The sequence below is a fragment of the Anser brachyrhynchus genome (genome assembly GCF_964034855.1).
Source record: "Anser brachyrhynchus genome assembly, chromosome: Z".
In the NCBI taxonomy this organism is placed as follows: Eukaryota; Metazoa; Chordata; class Aves; order Anseriformes; family Anatidae; genus Anser; species Anser brachyrhynchus.
In genome coordinates, this window is record NC_137697.1 from 77,456,933 (window position 1) to 77,480,916 (window position 23,984).

At 43.8% G+C, this 23,984-nt stretch overlaps 1 protein-coding gene across 7 annotated transcripts in view; it reads right to left on the reverse strand.

The window, feature by feature from the left end:
• The window catches only part of ARB2A (ARB2 cotranscriptional regulator A), a 260,683-nt gene that overhangs the window by 15,829 nt on the left and 220,870 nt on the right, over nt 1–23,984 (reverse strand). Inside the window, exon 11 of one of the 7 annotated variants that reach the window (XM_080575227.1) lies at nt 2,565–2,712. The exons of the other annotated variants lie outside the window; for them this stretch is intronic. Coding sequence (XP_080431353.1) covers nt 2,663–2,712 — 50 coding nt within the window. The 3' untranslated portion in view covers nt 2,565–2,662. Of the gene's footprint in view, nt 1–2,564; nt 2,713–23,984 lie in introns of those variants that run through there. 7 annotated transcript variants of the gene reach the window in all.

Consider the following 23,984-nt stretch of genomic DNA (forward strand, 5'->3'; position numbering starts at 1 on the left):
TGGTACATAAATTAAGTTTCACAACAGAAATGGTTCAGCAAAAAAAAAAATAAAAAAAGAATCAAATAAATCTATGGCAGACAAGCTTAGCAAATCAAATAGATGCAACAGCTTTGGTACAGGCTGGGAAGTGCTAAAACCAAATGCTTTCTTAGGACACTGATTGCTTAATGTGGCTTTCTGAAATACGAAAAGCAGATACTTTTTAATTGGGTTTAGTATCCCAAATGGGTCATGGAGATATTCCTATCTGACTTTTGTGTATAAAGCAAGTAGATCCTTTGTAGTTAGGGATCTCCATAGTTTCCATTATAAGAGCTTGTCTTCAGTTGCTTATAAATTTTGCCAAGCTAAGTATTTGGGATGAAAATTCCCATGCTCTGTCTCTGCCTCAGGCTGATTATTATTATTTTTTTATGTTTCAACTAAAAGGATTTAGTCACTTCAGGAAATAAGATTGAGGAAAAACATGTTTTGCCGCTGACGGGGAAAAAAGAAAAAAAAAAAAAAAAGAGAAAAGAAAATAAAGCCTTACAAGAAATTCACTGAGCAGCTCCTGCGTCTCTATTCTTCACAGCAATAGTTTGCAATTTGGAAGGTATGGTCCCTGTTGTCCTTTTGCAGTTCCCATGAAAAACCACCCAGCTTTCTTCCTCGTCACAAGACTTTGAAAAGTCTCATTTGCATATGCTCAGCAAAGAGTCCCCAGAAGCTGGCAGCTGAAACTGGCCCACGACTGCTCTGAAGATGCTGCTTGCGAGGGGCGAGCTGCAGCCCGGGCTGGCGGGGCTGAGCCAGGCTGCTCCTGCAGTGCCTGCTGCCAGACCCCGTGGACACTGTGGCATCAGGCACAGGAACCAAGCGTGGCCTCGCTCCATCCTGCACTCCAAATGCAGACGAAACAAGGAAAGAAGGGGAAAAAAAGCCACTTAATGCCACAAAAGAAAGGGGAGAGCTAGTCCTGGGGGCAGACTGAGAGCGGAGCTGGCTGTTCAAGAAGGATGCAGGAGGGAGGTGGACCTGCAGCTGGAAGGGGGGCAGCCCAGGGCAGGGAATTGGCTGCAGAGAGGCTGGGGAGTGGGGACAGGGACCGGGGCTGCGCTGCAGGGGCAGCACCGGTGGCACGAGGGGAACGAGGAGGGGAGCAGATGGAGGGGAGCGGGCTGGGGGGGCCACGGGGTGCAGGTTTTCCCATCTTGCTGTGAGCAGCCTCCTGGAGGACCCATCCCCTCCCAGCTCCTCCAGAACGGACTGGCTGGGTCAGTGCTTCCCTCTTCCTTAGCTTTGATTCACGGAGAAGGCGACAATGAACAACTCTAGTGCTACCAGCTACTTTGCCTGGCTTCACTAGTACAGGCGTCTGGATCTACGATTTCCAACTCCACACCTGGCCTGCATCAACAGAGCCTCACACGACAAAATTTCTCTTCTTGATGAGGTTAAAGAAAGCGAATTGCACACAGAAGTACATTAAGAGAATATTTGAAGTGGAGACTGAAGGGAAAAGTTAGACAATCAGTTTAGTAGGTACCAGAGTGGCTCAGGGACGGGACCACAGAGACTACTGCTGCCGGTGGGAAGGAGGAGATGCACGGGGAGAAGGCTGCCAAGCAAGCAGCAAGGGAAATGGTTCATGATCACACCATGCAGAGATTGGGAACTGCTTCTGGTGATTGGAGACTTGGCCCCTGGTGGAACGTGCTTATCGGCACTGCTCTGATACAACTTCCATCTACACTGTGCTGCCCTTGAGGATCTCTTGTGCCTTTCTCTACTAGGCTCCTCCACTGACCCATTGCTTGGGTCAAAAGAGAGTGGTTTTTTTCAGCAGAACTTGAAATAATTTCATTTATAATGAAGCACAACAAGGAAATGGAGAATGTAATACAGCTTGGGAAACTCAAGAAATATGGCACTTTATTTGCCATATTGCAGTGAATGGAATTAAGTGTTGGGATAAAAAACAGATATTTAAAGTAAAAAACAATGTCTACTTTAAAGAACAACGGTAGGGAACTGATCTCACTAGGGGAGTAAAACTTACATGATTTCCCAAGTCCCAGGGAGGGTTTTGAAGCACCTGCAGACAAGAGTCTCCCCACAGAAGCAGATCCTGTGCCACTGAACCATTCACAGTCAGGATGTCCCTGATCTTTCCAGGAAAGGCCTGGCTCATCTGGTTTCTTAGGCCCAAAGTTTTCAGGTCACGTATCTTCCCAGATAAGTGTCACCTCTAATGGCCAGTCATATTTACTGAACTACTGGTCGTATTTTTATCTTAATCCAGCTGAAGGTAACTGTTGTTTCCACCTGAGAGCATAGCATGTCTGTATGGGGCTATGACCACTACGGTTGCACAGCGCTGTTGTGATTGCTGTAAAGAATGAGGATAACACAGAAATAATAATTTCTGTTCAAAATAAAGCTCAAATAAAAATCAAGCCCAAATAACTCATCTGTGGTGAGTTCCTCCTGAGGCAGCCCACCAGAAGTTCCTGAGGCACTGGCACGTAAGGTAGGGGGGCTCAGAGGAGCTGACCATCACCTGGGATAGGCTGCGTACAGCAATCCAGATGGACGTCACAGGTTGGCTTCGTCCGAGGATGCACGAGCTGTTACTCTGCCAATCCAGTGGCGCACGGAAAGCGCCGAAGAGCTGTGCTCACTGCAGGGGACAAATTGCACTCGCAGGACACAACATATGTAGGAGCACTAAAGTATAAAATACAAAATGTTTGTACATTGTCATTGCTCACTCTAGCATGAGCTTGAACTGATTGGGCAATCGTCTGTCACTGTGGAGGACACTGGATAATGTTAACCCATTAAAACTTTGAGCGTTTCATACGTCATTGGAACCGAGAATGGCCAGACACTAAAAGCAGTATTATGCTGCAGTCACATCACATGCACCTCTAGACTCATCCCGAAATTCGCTGCCATAGCTTTAGCTAACAGTTACCTATGTGGGTGTTTGGATAACAGAAGAGTAAAAAAAGAAAATGAACGAATGAAAAAACAGTATGAAGAGTCATACAGGGCACCATGAACACAGCACTCACAGTTTTAATGATAAACCTATCGGAAAGAATCCTATTGGAAAGAATCCATGTATCTAAACTTGTACTTGTTATGATGTGTGATGCCATGACATGCATTTTGGGGTGCAAACCATACACAGTTTCTTTTCCTTGCTCCAGCTGTTAGCATGTACCTTTCTGTGCTAACATCGTGCCACTCTTTGAATGAGACGTGAAGGAAGGGTGACATAGCCACAGGCACAGAATCAGTTATCCCCAAACAGCAACTTAATTGATCAATCTCCAATACAGAAAATCTGCCAAGTCCTGCCAAGCCCGAACAGGCTCAGTTTCAAAAGCAGGCACGTAACACTCACTCAAAATCTGTAATAAGCCAGGCATATTTTAAGGTCACTAACCTGCCCAAGAACGCCATCACCTGTATAAGCATTCATGTTCAGTAGCATATTTATGACAACTGCACTGTTTGTGCATCATATTATCATCCAGATAACACAACACACTTTGCACACTTTTATCTATGCTTTATGGCCAGTATCTTTTAAATATTATCAACCACTCTTCATTTTTTTGTTTACTGCTGCCATATCACGATGTACCTCCCAGGTGTGGCAATGGCTGATGTTGCTGCACTTATCCTTAGGAGCAGTTCTTGCTCACCACCTTGGGACACCATGTTTGCTCTGTGCAGTACAAAATCTGCTAACCCCGAACTCCTAGTTATTTGCTGTTCCAAGCTGTCACAATGTTAAAGCACCATCTTTTATTCCAGGTGAGTCTTTTATCCTATGCATCTACCTGTACCTGTTACATTTCAATGCATGTGAACATACTGGGGCCTGGAGACATGAAGAAAGGAAAATGACATCTTTTTTCCTTCCACACGCACACATATACACCCCATCTGACAGTGCCCTGGTATGTAACAGGCCATCAAGTATTCGGTAAAAACTTTGCAAATGCTCATTGTCTTTTCAGGACGAGGACTCTTCTACTCCCTTTGTATGCAGTCTTGAATGCAAATTGGGCACTAGCATAGGCATTTCTCTCATAAACAGCTATGTTCCATTTATTTAACCTGCTAAAGCTAAAAACCAAGCAGCTAACATACTGCAGAAAGCCAAATCTACACAACGCACAAATTAGTTTGATAAGCAACAGTCATTGGGTGTTACTAGCGTTCTTAGGTTTTGCATTTTCTTTCCTCTTTAAATATCTTTCCTTAAATTTGAAGTAATGTCATTAAGAACAGCAGACTACTTGACAGGCTTCTCTGGTAACAGGCAGCACAGTGTGTTTTCTTTAAAGGGCTCATGATAGAAATGCTGAAATAAGACGTGTTTTTACTTAATGTGGATAAAGTGTGTGAATGTTGTGTGAAAAATCTGAAGTGGGAATAAAAAACAAGCCTAAAAGAATTAGGCTCTTCCCTCTTTAAAAATAAATACTGGAAAATTGTTTCATTTAATAAAATTGCCAGCTTTGCAATCCAAAGAGCTCCCCTACAGTCCCTTCAAAGAAAATAAAGACAAATCATTACACAAGTGGCAATGTAAACCTGTTCTTCTCTGTCACTTTTGTAAAAAGGAATGCCTGAGCTGTGGACTTGTAATAAGTTTTGACTACGAACCATTGAAAATCTGGCACTTCCATGAAGCTCCATCAGGAGTAAAACTATCCACCTAGGGTGATGGTACTTAAACCTAATGTTTTGTGCCTGGACACCTTTCCACCAGCACTGCGTCTCTTGTGGCATTGGGTTTTTGTGCTGTAGCAGCCGAGCCAGACTCTAAGTCAGCAGGGGAAGGTTGTCTGTGCTCGATCCTGTGCGGACCCGCACTCAGGGCTCACCCCCTCCACCTGGAAGTGTGGAAGGATGGGGAAAGGAACCAGACCCTTTCGGTCCCATCCATTTTTGTTCACTACATCAGAAACCAAACCAGTGAGATTCTTGAACTCCAGGCCCCAGATCCTCTTAGGAGGAACAGGCCAAAGCCAAGCTGGCTGAGCCGCACCCCAACCAGGCTCCCTGTGGTTTTATAGATTTAAGTAGCTTAAGGTTATTTCAGTGTGCCACACCGTCATGGAGGAGCACTGGAAGTGCTAAGGTTGTCAGTCTGCTGAGATATCAAAGATTAGCTCATGTAGGAATGTATCAACATCCTTCATATACAGCTAATCAAATTTGAAATTACTGACATGTCACCTTGAGGAGAAATTTGATTTATTATTTGCAGAGTAATCTAGAAAGCAGCGAGATGCACAGCTGTAAGACTTACTGTTATGCTGACTTTGTGACAATACATTAGTTTTGTTGCTCCTTTTGTGCCTTCACAAAATAATAGTAAATAACAAAACTTTCTTTGTGGCATTAAGTAGTCCAGAGAGCAACATGTGAAATGCTGCTCTTCGAAGTAATAATTCAGATATAAAACCACAGAATAATTGTTTACTAATAATTAATGGTATGTAGCTGAAGATATGAATGTCTACAGTTATTTTCCCTCTTTGCAATGACCCCATTCTTAATGGGGAAGGATACCAAAAGCCATTTTGGCTCTGCGACCTCTCTTGCTCGTTTCTCCCCATTGGGTAGCAGGGCCTGCTCCAGTGGGATCAGATTTTAAATGTCATGCAAATAGCATGCAAATTTTAAAATGCCATGCAGTTTAAGTGCATACATAATTTGTAGCATATTTACTTATTTGTGCTCATAAATCACAATGCCTGTGAACACAAACCAGGCATGCAACTGTATGTACATTTTTCATGCACAAATGTGTGCTAAACCCATCTGAAAATCTGCCCTCTTGTAACTTCATATCAGAGGAGACTTAATTTTGTCTTGAAAATATAGACAACATAGGTTCCCACTCAAGAAAGTCAGATACCTGGTTAATTGCACTGCAGTATTCATCCAGTCTGCACCACAAATTAACACAGAGCACTCATGTATGCCACAGGCAAAGTTTCCTGAATTAAAGATTTATTTTTAGCACTGATATTTGCTCCCAGTTGTTATGTGTAGTTTTGTATGTATATAAATATATGTTTATGGCACAACATAAATAAGAGTTCTGCATTTGAGATCAGCTACCCTGGTAAGTAAATGACTATGCATATAAACAAATCTGTTCACTACCTTCAAATATTTTTATTTGTCATATAATTATATCATATATATATCTTCACAGATGTATAAAATATATTCTTAGGAAAATTGCCACAGAATGTTGTTGCTTATATTAAGTAAATGGTATATTTGTGTACTGTGCTCTGTACTTATATACATGAAGCATATTTGTATACACATAGAACTGCCAAATATTTCACTTCTGTTACTGTACACACAGGTTGATATTACTGGAAAAAAAAAAAAAAAGTACTAACTCTCTGGAGTGTTTTGGAGAGCAGGTTACCAGTGCACCTTTCAGAAAACTTGTTTTTATGCTGACAAGGCTGCAACAATGTGCTTGAGGTAAGGATGCTGTATGGCCAGGTAGGCTCACGGCTAACAACACAGCCTTTACCCAGCATTAGTCCACTTAAATCGAGGCTGATCAGTGTTGGCACCACCAGACAAGGTCTGGAAGAAGCAACTCGGATGGCTTGTGAAAACCCCTCTGCTGTCTGACCGACTGCTGGCTGCGGGGCCATAAAATCCTGCCCACCACATTAAGGAGTAGGTAAAACAGACCTCTGAAGAACCGACTTTACCCCACATTCCATGTTTTCTTCCCAACCCTGGTGTGGGGCACTCAGGGCCTGGCTAATCCACTAAAAGAAGCAAAAACTGCATTTATGGGTGGCTTTGAGGAGAGGTGTTCCAAGCTGCGGCAGTGAGATCGAGATGAATCAGGTTCTGAAACAGTGTGGGAATTTTCAAAATGGAATTTAAATAACTAAAAGAGTAACAAGGGATGTGAGGTGAATTTCAAAATATTAGCATTAACAACCTTCTTTTTTTAGACAGGTTATCTCTGGCAAATAAAGCTGTTAAGTGATTTCAATAGCATCAATATTATACACAAAAATGTGATATAGTTAATAACAATGAAAAAGAAGAGAATTCTCACGGGAGGTATAAAACTGGCGTGCAACAAGTTATACCCTCACTCTCCTAATCCAGTCTGAGCCATTTAATTTCATGTTTTTAAAATATATTAAAAGGCTTGATTTTTTCTTCCCCACAAAAGCCTCTTAAAAAGCATTCATAACACATCCGCGCGCATACGAAGTAGGTGGCGGTACGCTAGCAGAGATGAGGTTGCCTCCTGGTTGTTCCAGGGAAGGACAGCCCTCAGTGCCAACGCTGAAGCTGACCTGACAGATCGGACCCTCTGGAGGGTCCTGGATTTACATTTCATAAGCTTAATAATATCCTGCCTTATTTATGATTTGCTGCCTGGAACAAAGAAGGTTGTGCTTAACAACTTGACTTTAGTGTGGGTAACTGTTGATCTCAAAATGGCACGTAAAATGCATTTACATCAGTACTGCTAATAGGCCCATAATGATTCTTTATTATGTTTCAGTGAAAGGCAACTGAGTGACAGGTAACTGATTTTGTAGATCAAATAACTTTCTGCCACCCCCACACAGCTCCCAGCTGCTGCACACTTCACATGCCAATACAAATACAGTTGTAAAGTAGACAAATATATTATAACTACGTTATTAAATGAGACACAACACGGGGTGCTGGAAGACTCAGAGAGCTGTTTAATAGGGAACTACGGGGATGCAAAACTGAGTTCCACGAGGGTTTCGGTGCGCAGCCGGTGCCCCCGTCCCTGATGCCAGAGTTCAGCAGCGCTGTGCCTATGCTCAGATAGTGCCTGCCCTACCAGGGCAGGGGATGCTCAGTGCACAGTGCTTAAAGAGAAGCATTTTGGTATGTAGACATGGGTACTGCTCTCAGAGACACTGACAAGGGTGTTCAGAAATCCTGGTGCTGGAGGCTGATGGTGCTGATGGCCTGCAATGCTGCAAAAGACTCCCGCTTGGCCGGGATTTATTTTTACGCACTAAACTGTGAGTAAATAAGGCATCGGAGCCTGTCTGATCATCTTTGACAACAACTCCAACCCTGTCATCACAGCCACAGCAGAAACCGTCATGTACCCAGCCCTGACCTGCCGAGCCTTTTATCTGTGTGTGTACTCTCCCCAAACCCCGCAAATAAAGGGCAACCAGCAATTTACACATGAATCAGCCTTCTCTGCCGAGCAGGCACCAGAGACGTTCCTTTTCTCTGCCGTGGTGGGGAGAAGTGGCCGGGTTGGAGATTGCCCAGGAATCATGGGCAGCGGCGGCGGGCAGTGAAATGCTTGGCGGGATGCCTGGCGTGGGCGGCAGCCATGGAGGAGCAGAGGAGTGCCGAGAGGGGAGCTGCTCAAAGCAGGCAATGTCACACAGCGCGGAGATACACTGCCGATAGGAGATGGTACAAGATACCTTAGCAGGCAGCGGTATGGAATTCAAGATGCATTTTGATGAGGTGCAGGCCTTGCGGTTACTTCAGGTCTTGGCTCTGCTTGCATGCGCTGCCGCTCGCAGCCACCACTGACACCGGCACGCTTACGAGCGACTGGCCAGGGGCATGCATCGGTCAGCCCTGACAAAATGCTCTAATGACATCATTCTCAATGGCAATTAGCTAAAAATTTTACAACATGAAGGTCTACTGTTGAGGCAGTGCACTGCTCTGCTTCCACCAAACAACACTGCTCAGAGGAGTAGTTTGGCTGATGAGATGACTTTGCCTTCTAAAAACCCAAAACTGAAATATAAAATGAAAACTAAGATGTCTTCCTCCTTTATACCCTAGGTAAATCCCCTATTCTCTACAATTACACTCTTTTATTGGGGTTACATCCATCCTATCTTTGTTTAATCTTCCTGAAAACATACTCATCACTGAGAATGCTTATGCTACACATCCTTGCTTCCCAAGATACACAGGAGTAAAAATATGATTTCAGAAATTGATTCTGCCTTTGAAAAAAAATAAAATTCTACGAGAGCTATGCCTATATATCTGATGGACAAAACAGACCTACTGAGTCTAATTGTTTTAGTATTTACATGATGATATGCAGGTGTAAAATAATGATATAGGTTGGATATGCCTTCATTTAAATTTAATACCAACGTTGCTAGCATCAGATCTGCGTTTATTAGTGTGGTACATTTTCTGTGAGTATGGTTTGACTAGATGCCAATGATTTTTGAACTATGTAGTGAAGCCAATTAGCTCTAAGAAATAAACTGATACTTCTCTCTAGTGTCATACTAACTGCTACAGTATGAATTATGCTGCTGATAAAGATGTTGCTATGAGCCAAAACATAACTACAAAGACTTAATCAACTTGCAACATTTACATAATCATAATAAGAAATTCAGCTCTGAAAGAGTTGTGTTTACGTCCCTAAATGTACGTCTTTAACGGACGCCAAAAACAAAGGTAAAAATCCATATAAAATGTGGTTTATTGTTCTCCAAGCCTTATGCCCTCCCCCATTTCCCAGAGCGGGCGCTGTCCCTCTGCCACCCTGGCCCCAGTCGCGGTGGACGTGCTCCCTCCCCAATGCCCTGCTCTCCCCTCGTGCTGCAGCGCTCTCCTGCCTGGTCTCGCTCCTTCTCCACCCTACACACTGCTTCTGACCCCTCCTCACCGCCAGCTCCCAGGCTCTTGTTCCCCTCTCACCCTGTCCAGGGGCTCACCACCATCCAACTTTCCTTCCAAGCCAGGCTGCTAGGTCCTTTCGCAGCCACTGGAGATGTCACCTGCCGGGCTTACAGGGCAGGCGCTGCTTCCAGATCCTGCTCGTGGCCCACGTTGGCTGCTGCCATTGTGTAATAAACCTCTAAAGCCAACCCTGCCCTGTTTGTTAAACCAGCAGTGCTGCCCAGGCTCACCACAGTCACCATGATGCCTTCTCGTCTTGTCCTGCCAATGACCTCAGGCCCTGCAGGCACTCCTCCTGGACATCGCCGTGAAGATCTTCGTTGTAGCGTGCTGTTTTTCTCTTTTCATCCTTTACTGGCTCTGCTTTCTTGATCACAGGGAACTTCAGGTCACTGTTTCTGCCTCCAGAACCCACGGGCTTTGCCTGTGCTGACAAACAGCCCCAGGAACCTTGCTGGGCACCAGGTCCCACTGGCACCAAGCGTTCCCTGCATGCAGTCCCCTCAGGCCAACCCCGACTCAGGCAGGCTGAGGGCTGGCGAGCTGGCCTCCTCGGGCACCAGGAGTGGTCTGAGGAGCACAAAAGCATGGGCAGATGCATCCTAGCACTCTGGACCATCCTCGGGCACTTTAATTAACGAAGACAGACACACGTGGCCGTCCGACCTGCTTCCTGGCCCACTCATCTCCTCTCATACTCGCTCCTGCCTTTGGTCAGCCCGTCACACAATTCTTCAAGCGCCAGATTTGTGCAGTGTTTTTCATAAATTCCTGCAGACCCACTTGATTAACTTCCGAGAAATTCCTCAATACAGCTCTCTGCTGAGATGCCTACAAAAGGGTCAGAATAATTTGTCGGCTGGTCCTTCAGACAACCGCTATCACACCATACAGCCGGGCTGCGACAGTACCTGACCACTGCTTTTCTCTTGTATATTACACTGCATAATGTGACTGCCAGCTCTCTTTCTGGAAGCCGGATTAGTGTCAGACGTCTCTGCTCTTGCCGTAGCACAGGTGAGCCACCTGGGTGCCTGTAAAATGCCCCTGAAGGTCCCCCAGCAGGGAAACTGACGCAGGGCAGGGAGCAGGGCTGGGAGCAGGGCTGGCTGTCACGCAGAATTAGAGTGGAGGGCGCTGATGAAGTGAAGTTGTGTCTAAGCACACTGGCCTGTCTCGAGTTAAATAAGCAGCTGGGCAGGACACGTACTGAAGTGGTTTACAGGGAAGTGTCTCTACCACAAACGTCCTAAGGGCAGGAGGTCAGATGCCCAGGTACCCCTGGCAAGGTGGACCAGGCATCCCAAATAGCTGAGGCTCGTGGTGCTCTGCCTAAAACCCACTGGTTTCCCTTAACAGGGCCATCTGAAAATTGCTAGAAAAACGAGGTAGTGAGGAGGTAAGGGGAAGAAACAGTTAAAAAAACAGCCTGGGCTTTACCTGAATGCTACATCACGTGGCAGAAGGATGTTATTCTATCACTGTTGACGGAGGAAACCTCTTTTGGTGGCTTGCACCCTGTGAGTCTTGTCAAGAAATCACTTTTGCAGGCACCAGCAGAAGCTCTGAACTCCTCCCCAGCAAACACAGCACAAAGAGGAGGCTGGCACTTTGCGTTCACCTCTGGGAAAGATCAAGTCTTGACCGTCCATCCCAGCTCATGGAAAGAGGTCAAAGCCATGCTTTCAGTCCAAACCAGTGCAAGGTGTCAGCCCCCGCTCTGCCAGCTCACATCCACATAGTTTTATCTTTCCATCCTGTGAGTGCATGTTCTTGCTTTGCCTTCACTAGCCTTGACGAGCTGAAGGGAAGCTTGTGCCTTTTCTCATTTGGCAGAAAAGCAGACTCTGCCAGAGTCCCAGGTGGGAAGAGAGGTCCCTCACGTTGCTACTGAGAGAATAAGACACTTCCTCTGTGAGCCCAACTTAGCTGACACTTATTTGGGACTTAAAGCACAGCTCTGCCTTAGCTTGTTTTCAAAGTCCCTTGGTTAGATTTATTAAGTGATTTTTTTTTTTTTTTACAGATAGTTGCTCAACATTTTTTTTACAGTGTCTAGATGTAGTGAAGCAAATATCTTTTGCCCCTACTAACGTGCTGAGTTACAAACAAATATTAATTCCCATGTAGGATGCATTAAAGTTACATTCTGACTACAAGGAACACAGTCTTATCTTCTCTTCATGTCTAAAAGCCAGCAGTGCACTGAAATAACACTATTTTTAAGGGAAGCAGACCATGAACTTTAAGACACAAGTGCAATGAGATGGCACTTAATACAACATCGTTAAAAAATAGGGCAAGTGGATGCTGCCTGTGAAGCTCAGAGCATACTGATAATGAAAAGCCTCAGGAAAGGCTGGAGGACCTCATTGTTGTCTGGCCCGAAGCACCCAAGCTGTGCACCCTACAGGCAAAACTCATCTCCTGGATTAACCCTGCTAAGGTAACTGCTTGTCGGACAACGTCCAAGTAGGTAAGTGGGCAAAAGTTATTCTGAGCTGCCTTCTAAGGATGAATAATTTTTTATTTTTTTTTTTACATGAGTGAGAAATTCATTTGTAGAAGAGTGCCTAAACCATCTAAATTTTAATGTGGTCTCTCCTACAACTAGCTGTCTACAGTCCAGTTCAGCAGCTGCTGAAGGAGTTCACACTCAACTAGACAATTTGCAAACCAGAAAGAAAAAAGGACAGGACCAGGAAGAAACAATCAAAAAGTAATTCATAATTTGGGTGGGCTAATCTGAATATTTAATATCCCAAGTAATGCTGCAACCCCTGGAAAGAATAACTTGAGGCAGGACCTGGGTCAATAAACAGTTTGCAGCAGATCTTAGGCAAATCCGTACTGGTAAATTTGCTGATAAAGACTTCTGTTTTTTCTTTGATTTAATTCTGTCGATAATTTTACTTCTTCATTCACCTTTCCTGCCCTGCCTTTCCAGCTGAGCAGAGCCTCAGGGCAGTCATATATATATATGTATATACACATATATATACAGATAAGAGTTTTTTTTGTATGTCCCAAATAATGCGGCCATAACATAGGAATATTTGCAATGTGCCAAGCAGGGCATGCTTCTCTGTTTAATAAGGATTACTGATACATTTAAGAAACATATCTCAGGCTAGGTATTTAAATGAATGATTTAGCAGTTTGTTGGGATTTACAGAATTTGAATAAGTGCATTTTCCTGTCATTCAGGTAAGTATTTTTATTAATCCGTGACTTGCCACCAAGGATAAACACAAAACAGGGATTTACCCAACTTTTGCATGAAGTTTTCACAGGCATCATCTGTCCCCCTTGTAGGCATGGCAGACATATTTAACTGTTGACATGCACTGGGAGAACATGACTCAAACGTCAATGTTAAATATTGTTTTAAGGAAGACAGGTATTTTCAGGACAAAAGCAGCTAGAGCTTTAGTTAAAATTAGTTTAAAGTGCAAAATATTTGCGTTTAATTTGATTTAGATGTTTGCTGAAAAGATCTCACCAAAAAAAAACAACTCTGGGTTTGTAAGGCTGAAATTTTATTTGAAGCCTGGAGTGCTACCTCATACAGGAACAGACGTTACCAGTTTTACAGTCAGACATACATTGGACTTTCTTCATTATTTCCTAAAACTTTTTTTTTTTTAATACAGAGTACATTTTATTAAAATGAAATTCATATTTTAAGAGTGGTGAGATCTGAAATAACAGCATTCAAGGGGCTGCTTAGACAGTATTACTCATTTGACACTGAAGGTTTTGTTTTAGTACACAGCATATAAAACCATTTCCTCAAGATATTTTGTGTTCAACATAAAATATTAAAAATGTCTCATTTCCAAGAGATCTGGTGGGAGTTCATGACAGATGTGTTATATCTTTTTTTGATTTTTTTTTGCAGCATTATTGAGTCTAATTAGCCCCGATGATTTACCCATGACAGTATGAACTTCTTGAGAGGAAAGGAAAAGTGGAGCATCATCTTTGGAGCAAAGAACAAAAATGTTTTTAGGGAGATGGCAGGGAGAGAAAGCCCCGATTCGAGGAGGTTTGCAACTGATGCCCACAAGTAGCCCTGGGAGCTTTCACTTATTTATGCATTACCATATGATCCTTCTCTTTGCCTTCAGCACTACAAAACAGCCTGGGTACAAAGCGCTCTCCAGGTGTTAGCTCAGCAATTGTGTCACTACTCCTTATCTACCTCTTCTGACTCGTTTTGGAGGCCAAATTGCTACTGATGAGCAGCGCCTGACTCCAAAAGCCCGCCATGGACAAGGGGTGGCACTGCTGAACCTCCCTCCGCGGCTGCCCCTCGCCAAGCCAGGAGCTCACTGGGGACGCTGAGAACCCGAACGTGAAGCTGCCCTTGCGGATGCCCCTGGGAGCCTTTCTTTTTGCCCGGAGGGCTTCTGCCTGCTTTTCTGCCACAGCGCAAGCACCCTGGTACCACCAGCCTCATTGGGGACAGGGACACAGCCCAGACCAGCAGCACCACGGCTGGGCAATGCGGGAATCACTTGGGTTGAGTCGCATGGGGGTGCCACAGAAAGTTGGGGTTTCTCAAGTTTCAATTAAAACATCTCCAGTGTATTTTTTTTTCTTTTTTTCTTTTTTCCTTTTTTTTTTTTTTCACCTGAGTGTAGCCCCATGTGGCAAGGTCAGCCCTTTCTGTGAACAAACAGCTCAGTCACCTCCAGTGTAGCTGTTATCTTCCTCAACAAGGGGAGACATTTGGCACAGCCTAAAGCTGGGGCACGAACCCTGGCTAAGCTTAAGACATTTATCTGACAGCATCACCTGACACTCCACAAACACATTTGCTCTCCATGACCCCAGAGCATTCGTGATTAATCAAAAATGTATCTTGGATCTTGAGAACAAGCTACAAGCAGGCACACACAAAAAAGAATATGCTCTCGATCTCGCTTATCGACTCCAGAGGTATATTGAATTTAGAAATAGCAAATAGAATAAAATGATCAATATGTTCTCACTTGTCCATGGAAGAACAAACTTTATCCCTCCAGCAACAAACATTGATCATGTAAATGTTCTGGAGCTGCTTTCAAGTAAAGAAAGCAAAGGCACCAGGATTTTCGGGGAGGGGTGCGGGACACAAAAGCCACCGCTGTACAAGCGTAATCCCTCGGCTGGACAGTGTGCAGGAGCGTATCGAGGCACCTGAACCGCCGCCGCTGCGGCTGCCTCCACCAGTGCACATTGCTAACATCCAGTCTGGGAAACACTGTGCCAAGCCATCTTAATAAAACATTATAGAGGGGACTTTAAAACTTAATGAAGGCACATAATCTGCTTCAGAGAAAACTCTCTGCCTTAATTTAAATGAGACACAGTTATAACATATCCCCTATGCACTGTTTACAATTTATAATTTATGTCTCAGTTCAAATACACTACTTTCTGCAGTCATCTGCTAAGTGATATGATTAGCATTTGAATATTGTAATGTTCTGCTTCTCGATACTCAAAGTAATATGATGCAGTGCATTTCTATTTTAATACCTTTTTTTTATTCACTAATAAGCATACCAAGCTCTAATTAGTTACGAAGAAAGAAATCATGCGCCCCACCCAGTCTAATTTGAAAATGGTTATATCTCTGTAAAAACTCTCCACCATTTCACTTATTAAATCCCATTCTTTTCTGGTTACCTACTGCTCAGGCTACAAGCCGTTTGTGCTCATACGGCACCATCACTCTGCTACAGCACTACTACTGTATGTGCTCCGGTCCCTGTTGGCACGGGAAACAAACTTTCATTGCGTGTGCTCTCTATAAAATGGTGGTACTAATTAGAAGATATAAACTCACGCTGAGGCATGATATGAATTGGCTTTATGCATCTACTAAGCTCACAGCAGTATTAGATTTATACTGTTGATGCCCTCAACTAATATTCAACTAGAAACTTGTAATTTTTTTAAGACCCGTGGAAGAATGAAACAGAAGTGACTGCGTCCCACTCATGGTGTCGCAGGACTGTGGCAGCCCACACTCTGCTGACACTTATATCTATAACCAGCACACACAGAAATGCCCCTTCGGCTTTTTCAGCAGGTCTGGGGGCAGAGTACTGCATGGGGTGCTCACGCCCTCGTCCCGCGGAGCAGGAACAGGGGCGCTGGGGAAAGAGTCCCTAGCACCTGATCGTCAGCTGCTGCTGGTAAAATCGTCCAGCTATGTTCAAAAAACAAACAAACAAACAAAAACACATAAAAACAAACTCAGAGGAGGGATTTGCGGTTCTGCCACGACCAGGAAGGTGCCCAGGCACCCCAACTTCAATCTGATTAAAAATAGTGCATGAACACAGGTTTGTGACCACCCTGCCCAAACTCTTACAGCATGAACTGTGAGCACTAGACATCACAGCTGTGTGTTTTGACATCCATGGTGAAAATGAGCAGAAAATCTAACTGTTCCATATCAAGAAGTATTTTTACTAGTGCTAATGCGCCTTAAATACCTTGTTCCACAGATGAGTGGCCTGGCACCTGCTGCATGAGAAATAGCCAATTACTGCTCAGTGTCTCTAATTTTCTGATTCAATTAGCATGCTTCAGAGCTTTCCAGTTTAATTGCAAACTACTTCACAGTTAGCTCTCTGATTAATCATTGCCCATCTGCAAGCCATCGCAAAACTTGGTGGAACAAATCTGTGTACTTTGGAATGCTGGGAGCTTAGCAAATCAAACTTGTTTTGGTATATAAAGCTTTAATTTTGTTTGCCCTTTTCAGCTGCACTTGTAAGAAGCTCTGTACTGATTAAACAGGAAGTCCAGACAATAATATGCTACATTATGCATATAATTACTGTAAATACAGGCGAGACTGTAGAAACATCATTTAAGGTTAGGTGATAACATGTATGGAGTAGGGGGTCAAGAAAACACATTCGGAACCAATTTCTCCTCCATTATGACAGAAAGAGGGAGGTAGAGGGGTGGAAAAGGGGAGGTATGCTGACACCCGTGTCTCTGGAGGCATTTTTGCAAAACAAGGCTCCTGTACAACCACTGCATACTGCCTCTAACCTCCTTTTTAAAGGGAGCTGGTGCCTCTCCAAAACTTATCAGAAAGTTCGAAAAGTTATACTCTATTGCTTTAATACCACGTCTATACACTTTGTTTATTTACTTTAAGGTATTTGCTTATTTATTTTAATTTATTTAATTCTATTTTAATTTAACTGCTGGACAGGCTCATAAGACTGCCCAAGTGTCATGGAGCTGCTGTTTTTTCTGCATTTTTTCTGCAGAAACAATAGCAATATCCAGTGAACTAACACAGCTTCCCTATTTTAGAGCTGCCTTACTTGGGTATACAAAAACTACCTGCCTGGAAGACTTCATTACAAAAGTACTAGTATGTCATACAGCAGGAAATTATCAATTACATGCAGAATTAACTACTTTGCATATACAAGGGTATACAAGTAACTGAAGCCTACAGATTTCACGATTCATCCCAGCGGGCCTGAATTCCCCAGATTTCAGTATGTACTATATTCAAAGTATTAGATGGATGATTCAGTTCTGCAGGATGCCAAACATCCCTGATCTGTATTAAATTCAATGAGACGCATTGGTGCCCAGCATCCCGTGGCACCATGCTTCAAATACTTTCCTGAACTGGGGCCACAGAAAATATTTTAGTTTTCCAAATCCCGTACTTAAGAACAAGCCAATCTCCATCATAGTTTACCTGCAGACTAATAAGAGAAATACTGTTATTATAAATAAAAAGCTAAACCAGCTCAGTGATCTTCTCTAATCTTGAAAACAGACACAAATACTGTGAAACTATGGTAACAGTGCTTGGAAGGTACCTGGTGACATCACCAGAAAGGAGTACCTCCTGCTTTGTGGCGGAAACACAACTACACGATTGAAACATGAAGGAACAGCTCTCTAAAGCTGTATTTCTGATTGCCAATATGCTGTCACCACACAAAGGCCGAAATCTGGGCTACTTCTTCAAAGTCCTTGGGTCCTGGTCTGAGTTTCAAATTAACAAAATCCATTTTTCTGTATCAGATGAGGCATACATGTCACCCGCCAAGGATAACCTATGCAACTTCTGCATGATGAATAATAAAGTAATTGCAAACTCAAGGCAAAATGTCTTTGACTCTGTGACACACCAGCTCCTGCTCATTATTTGTGTTCATGCAGACACGGTGTACCTGAGTAGAGGATTTTTCCTGTAGCCTATACAATCAGATTACAGATTTGAGACATCTATTTCAAGCCATGCTGAGGAACAAGCTTCTACTCAGAGAAAAAAAGAACTGTCTTGCTGCTCTGTGAAGAACCCCATATTTTAGCAGTTCTATATGTTTTATTACCTTTGGTTTTTACTTTGTTTCTGAAATCATTGCAGCTTGTATTATCTTTGTAACTGAACCACCAGCTTATCTAAACAACCTCCTCTATTAGGATCAGTTCAGCTTATGATCACAGAGCTCAGTAAATAGAGGCAAAAAAATGCCATTAATTTATTTTTTCTAGGAGAATACCTCCGAACTGTGTAACACTACTTAAAGTTTTAGCTACACAATGCCCATTAAAGTCAGGGCCAGTTGTGAAGCTAAAATCCTGCAATGCTAAATTTGATAATTTACTGCATGAACAGGCTGCATCCTCAACTCGGGGTGTGGGAATCTGTGCTCAGGACTCTGTCCGGGCCATCCCATCACACCTGGACGTAGGAATGGGTTATTCCCATCGCCTTCTCTGACAGCTCACTCATGCTTACATGTAGTTCACAATTGCCTTCCTGGGGTGAGCTGGTTGCTGGAGCAGGGGTTTGGACCAGAGGACCTACAGTGGTCCCTTCCAACCTCAATAATTCTGTGATTCTGCAGTTTCCCACTCTGGCCTCTTTCCTCTGAATGAGAAAAAGCAAAAGCAGTGAAGTGCTTAATGCCTCAGGCTCAGGTGTAGCAACATACCCCGGCACATAAACTTGAGAGATCTCTCCTGAACCATCTCACAGACTGTGCCACGTGGAGGCAAAGCAATGGGCACAAAACAGAGAAGCCAAGGGACATGGCCATAAATCAAGGGTCCGGGCTGAGCTACAACTGAACCATAAACCTGTTGCGAGGGGTCTGCAGCCCGGTGCTCAGGTCCTTTCTCTGTATGAATATTTCCCAGCCAAAAAAATGATACTTCCAGGGTAACTGTTCAGGCTGCTTGCCCCAAAATACAGTGAGATACAGCACGCAGAAGGAAAACTGCTGGTGTGCTTTTATAGGGACCTGGTCTCTGTCTCTGTGCTTGCAGCCCTTGTAGGGAAGGGACCTGTGCAGGCTGGGCTGAAAGGCACCTGCCTTCAAATTCCCTCTGTGCCCTCTCCCAGCCCTGACCTGGTTGCGACAGCTCCACCAGCTCCAGATCTGCCTCTTCCTTCCTGCTTCAGCTCTGAGGAGGACATCAAGTTGCCATCGATGTTTTGTTCCCCTTTAGTCCTGCATCATTTAAACTTTACCTGAGATCCCCTGTAATTTCTCTTGTTATGCAACTCCCAGTTTATAATGTTTGATCTTTTTTACATAGGTTTTGGAAAAAAAAAAACACATAGCTTTGTTTGATTTTTTTGGATGTTTTTGTTTGCTTTCTTTAGGGAATATCCTAAGCCTCAAACATTTCTCTCTGTTCTGAATTCCACAGGGTGAGACAACCGTGCTAAAAACATGTGGGGAAACCCACTGTTACTTATACTTCCTTTTTAAACCTTTTCCTTTTTTCCCCCACTATGAAAAGACAAAAATTAAAATTCTAGGCATGGAGGAGGTTTCATCTCCCTTTATCACTGTCCCTCCCTGCACATACTTAATCTCTGCTTCAGATGAGGAAGAAAGGCAAAACCATTGTTTTTATTAGTTAGTTTAAGAAGTTCCAAGCCATGAGAAAGAGTGATTTTGACAAGAGACACTATCTTCCCTCACTTCTCGTTTTTTTGGAAACACTCCTCATCTTTCTACCAGGCCTTTTGAGATGACAGAACATGGGCAGGCTTCAGCAGGTCTGGGATGCAGCACTGGAAAGCTTTATTCTGAAATGCTGCCCTGATCTCAACCTGGAAAACAATGAGAACTGTGAAGAAGCTTTAAAAAGTGGAACCTATTCCAGTCCAGGAAAAATGAAAAGGGGAAGGGCTCAAAACCAGCCCATCTCCTGCACGGTCCTGCAGACGTTAGGGGTCCCACACAGTGGCAGAGATGGAGCTGGACCCGCGTCATGGGACCGGCACCTGCAGCGCCAGCATCTCCCTGTCCTAAATACACGGCTCCAGCAAGCAGGAGGATGTTAATTATTCAGAAATTACGTGACTTGAAGAGTAACTACAGAGGTAGTTTCCCAACGATGAGACTCCTATTAACAAGTTTACTGAGAAATTTTAGACTTCATTAAGAGTTATTCCCAAATGGTGCTGGTCCATCGAGACTCCAGCAGGATGCAGTAACCTGCCTGTTGTCAGACATCTGTAGTTAAACCCAGGCTCCGATTATTGATCCCACCTCAACAGCTTTCTGCTGAGCTGCTCATGTAGAGAATTTCCCCAAATTTTGACCCAAGCACACAGCGGCAGCGCAGCCCACTTTGTTCCTTGCCAGGTATGATCAGAGTAATATATCAGGGAGAAGAAATCAGAAAACGTCCATGGATGAAATTTTCTAATAGTAAAATATAAACACGACCTCTCTTTTCCACATTATCACAGGCACCGAGTTATCACCACTGTGTTAGTATATACGTGTTAAATATTTATACAGCTCAGGTGAAAATACAGTTCACTCGACAACTTGCACACCGCAGTGCCTACTTTTAGCAGAAACACTCGAGCTATTAGTCCCCAGCGCAGAGCAAAAGAGAGGCTCAGATCATTTTTAAACCAGGAACCGAAAGGCATCGCTTTGCTTAGGTGTTTCATTTAACTGTGAATAAAAATTAGCATTCTAGCCAGTAAAGCCTTGCCTGACTTCAGGTAAGGTCATCCAGTTCCTGGCTGGGAATGCAGGGGATATCCCGCAACAGAGAACTGATTTATTTCACCATCGTGATGCCCAGGTGCCACAGAGACAGGATTCCCAGGGAGAATCCTCTCTTAAAAAAAGGGAGAATCCTCTCCTAAAAGAAGATGAACATGCTAGGTAAACGAAATAATAATGCTTATGGAAGAAGGGGCTGAATAAAAAGCATGGACACCCAGGGGGGACAGCAGTGGGACGGGGGGTGAGCACAGACCCGCTCCAGCTGCTGGTTCAGGCTGGTCACTGCTTTTGCCTTTCCCCCCTGCAATGGAATAAATAGGAAAACAAAAACAAAAACAAAAACAAACAAACAAACAAAACCACAAAACCAACAAAACAGCATTTGCCCAGAACTGGGACAGTATTGAATACATTTGTTTATGCATTTGTATACAGCATTTTGTATATTTGTACATAGCATTTTGCTATACTTTTATTCATTTTAGTAGCTGCAAAGCCATTAATCTTATTTGAAACAATTACTTCAATTCAAGCCATTCGCATTCACACCAACATAAACCCGATGCATTAAAATAAACTTGAAAATCAGCTGCTGTTGTGCATGTTGCAGAGGTTGTTTAATCCATCCATCCATGTATGTATGTAGATGCTTATGAATATCCTGCTGCTTTGAAAAGGACCCACTATGTTATTTCACCACAATTTGCATTGTTATAATAGGTTATTGACTGATTTTAGGTTTAAGGGACTAAGGTAGTATTCAGTAATGACTCTGTGCTACAAGTTTATTGCAAGTGCCCAAGGTTCATTCACCCCAAGCAATTCAGTCAATAACCAATTTTTATACTTCTATCTCCTTCAAAATTCCAAACCAATAATCCCTGGCTTTTTTTTTTTTTTTAATTATTTCAGTATCAGACTAACATTTCCCATGGAAATCAATATGGGTGAGATCCATTAGCCAAAAATCTGCAGCACTGCAATGCAAACATATTAAAAATATTGATCTTTCAGGCTACTGATGTTTTGATTGACTTTAATGTTTGTAAGCAGCAATAACAGAATTTCAATGACTGAAACAAACTTTTGATTAAAATTATAGATTTTTAAATTTTTTTCTATTTTGCTGTTTCAAAGGGTATCACATGGTTTACTTGTTTGCCTTAAATGATCATAGTAGTAAATACTTATTCAGTTTCTCATTTGTAAATACTACGGACTGCCACAGGTTACACATCTTCCAACCACTTTTGATGTTTCGGTTCCACTACAACAGAACCATAACGCCAGCACCGCCAGGGACAGATCCTCTCACCTTGCATGTTCCTGTCACCAGAAGTGACAGCACTGTGATCTCCCTCTTCCTTCTCCTGTAATTGTCCAACAAACTTCAGATGGCGTTTTCACAGCAGCTGGCTGTGGTTTTGCTAAAGCTGTTTTCCAAATGTGGCTCCTCCTTCCGAAAGAAACATCCCAGCTAAAATAAACAGATTCTCTACGCTCTGGCTCTTTCTGTCTCGTGTTTGCATATGCCTTCGTCTCCACAAAATCTGAGTGTCCCACAGCCTGGGTCACATTTACAGGACTAAGCAGCAGCACTCCTGCTTTAGGGATGGGGAGGCAAAGCACAGAGAAATCTTGGGGCACGTTCAGGCAAGCTAGCTTCCACGCATGTCCCAGAGGCAGCTGGTGGCACCTCTGAAGGCTGAGGTTTGTCATCAGGAGGCACCGGCCCTGATGGGTGAGCAAGTGTAGGGTGACAGAAATGAAGAGGATTACGGTGAGGAGATGCCAAGGATGGGTCCATGCAACTTCTGTCCCCAGCGAAGCATGCTGGGCTCCGGTGCTGGCCTGGATAAAGACCTACACATAAACAAGCACCTGGCAGAGAAGCTATGGCTATATCATTCTGTGTCCTGAGGGAGAGATATGCCACCTGAGGTCCCTTCCAGGCTTGCATTTCCATGATTCAATATTGTGACAGCGTAAGCCCCGTCCCTTCTGTCAGACTGGATTTCCTCTTGACCTTTCTGATTCAGGAAGGTTTGTTTTCTCTGTGCCTTTTACATTGCAACCAAGAGCCACTTGAGATGGCAGAGCTGAGCAGACAGCTGTAGACAAAAACATAAAAAAGCCTACAGATGGACCACCTGAAAGCTTTTGCCAAAGTGTTTTTTATTACAACCCTCCTCCTGCAGACTCACCAGCTCCGCAGCCCCATCTGGCTCATGCAGCCGGTGGACAAAAAACACACCCAGACCACGTGGCAGGACAGCAATTAAACATCAGAGACGTGGCACCCATGCAGAATGTAACACATCTGGCATCAAGGTATGGCTCCAGGACCAAAACCCTCTTGCAAAGTCACCCCGGGTGGCTGGGAGCAATGCTGCAGGGGAGCCAGGTACGGCTGTGGCATGGGGAGTTTGGCTGACCCCAGCTGTGCACAGTCAGGATGGGCTTTTTTTTTTAATTATTATATATATATATATTTATCCACTGATACACTTAAGAAGTGAATTTTGCAAAGTAAATAGCCCCAGAACACACCACTATTTTATGTTACCAATTCTACTCTGAGCTACTTGTCTGTTGGACTGAGGACATCCTGCCTTCTCCTTCTCCAGTCCAGCCTGCTGACGCGTTGCACATCTTGCAAAACCTCAGTGTTTACATCTATTTTACTCAAATTCTGCGTAGCTCAGTTTGCAGACTAGTACTTCATGTATCTCATGGCTTTGTTATTATTGATCGCCCACTCTGAGACACTCAACGCTTGTGTTTGAACAGGGCAAGCAGACCAGGTTTTCAAGAAGCAACAGCGTTTTAGCACTCAATGGCAAATAAAACGCAGGGTGCAAGCACACAAGAAATGGCAAAAATAATGGACTCTGTAACCCGATGGGATCAGAATAGCTCTGTGATAATCGGCTCTGAAGCTGCAAGTGGCACAAGGAGAGGCAACCTAAACTCCATGACCTGGTCAGACTGAAGGGTGTCCACTCCCCACCGCAGGCTGTTAAGGAAAGAGGTCGAGGCTTGTCGTCAGATGCCTGCCGTAGGCAGCACTTCTGTCTGCTGATGTACCTTGAGTGCCTCACGTCCTAAAACCACCTTTAAATAAGAATGTTTTGGACAAAGTGCTAACCATTTCACAAGCTGCAGACCACTTTGAAGGCAAGGAACTGGCAGGTGGGGAAGTTGCGCAGAACTGACTGTGACCAT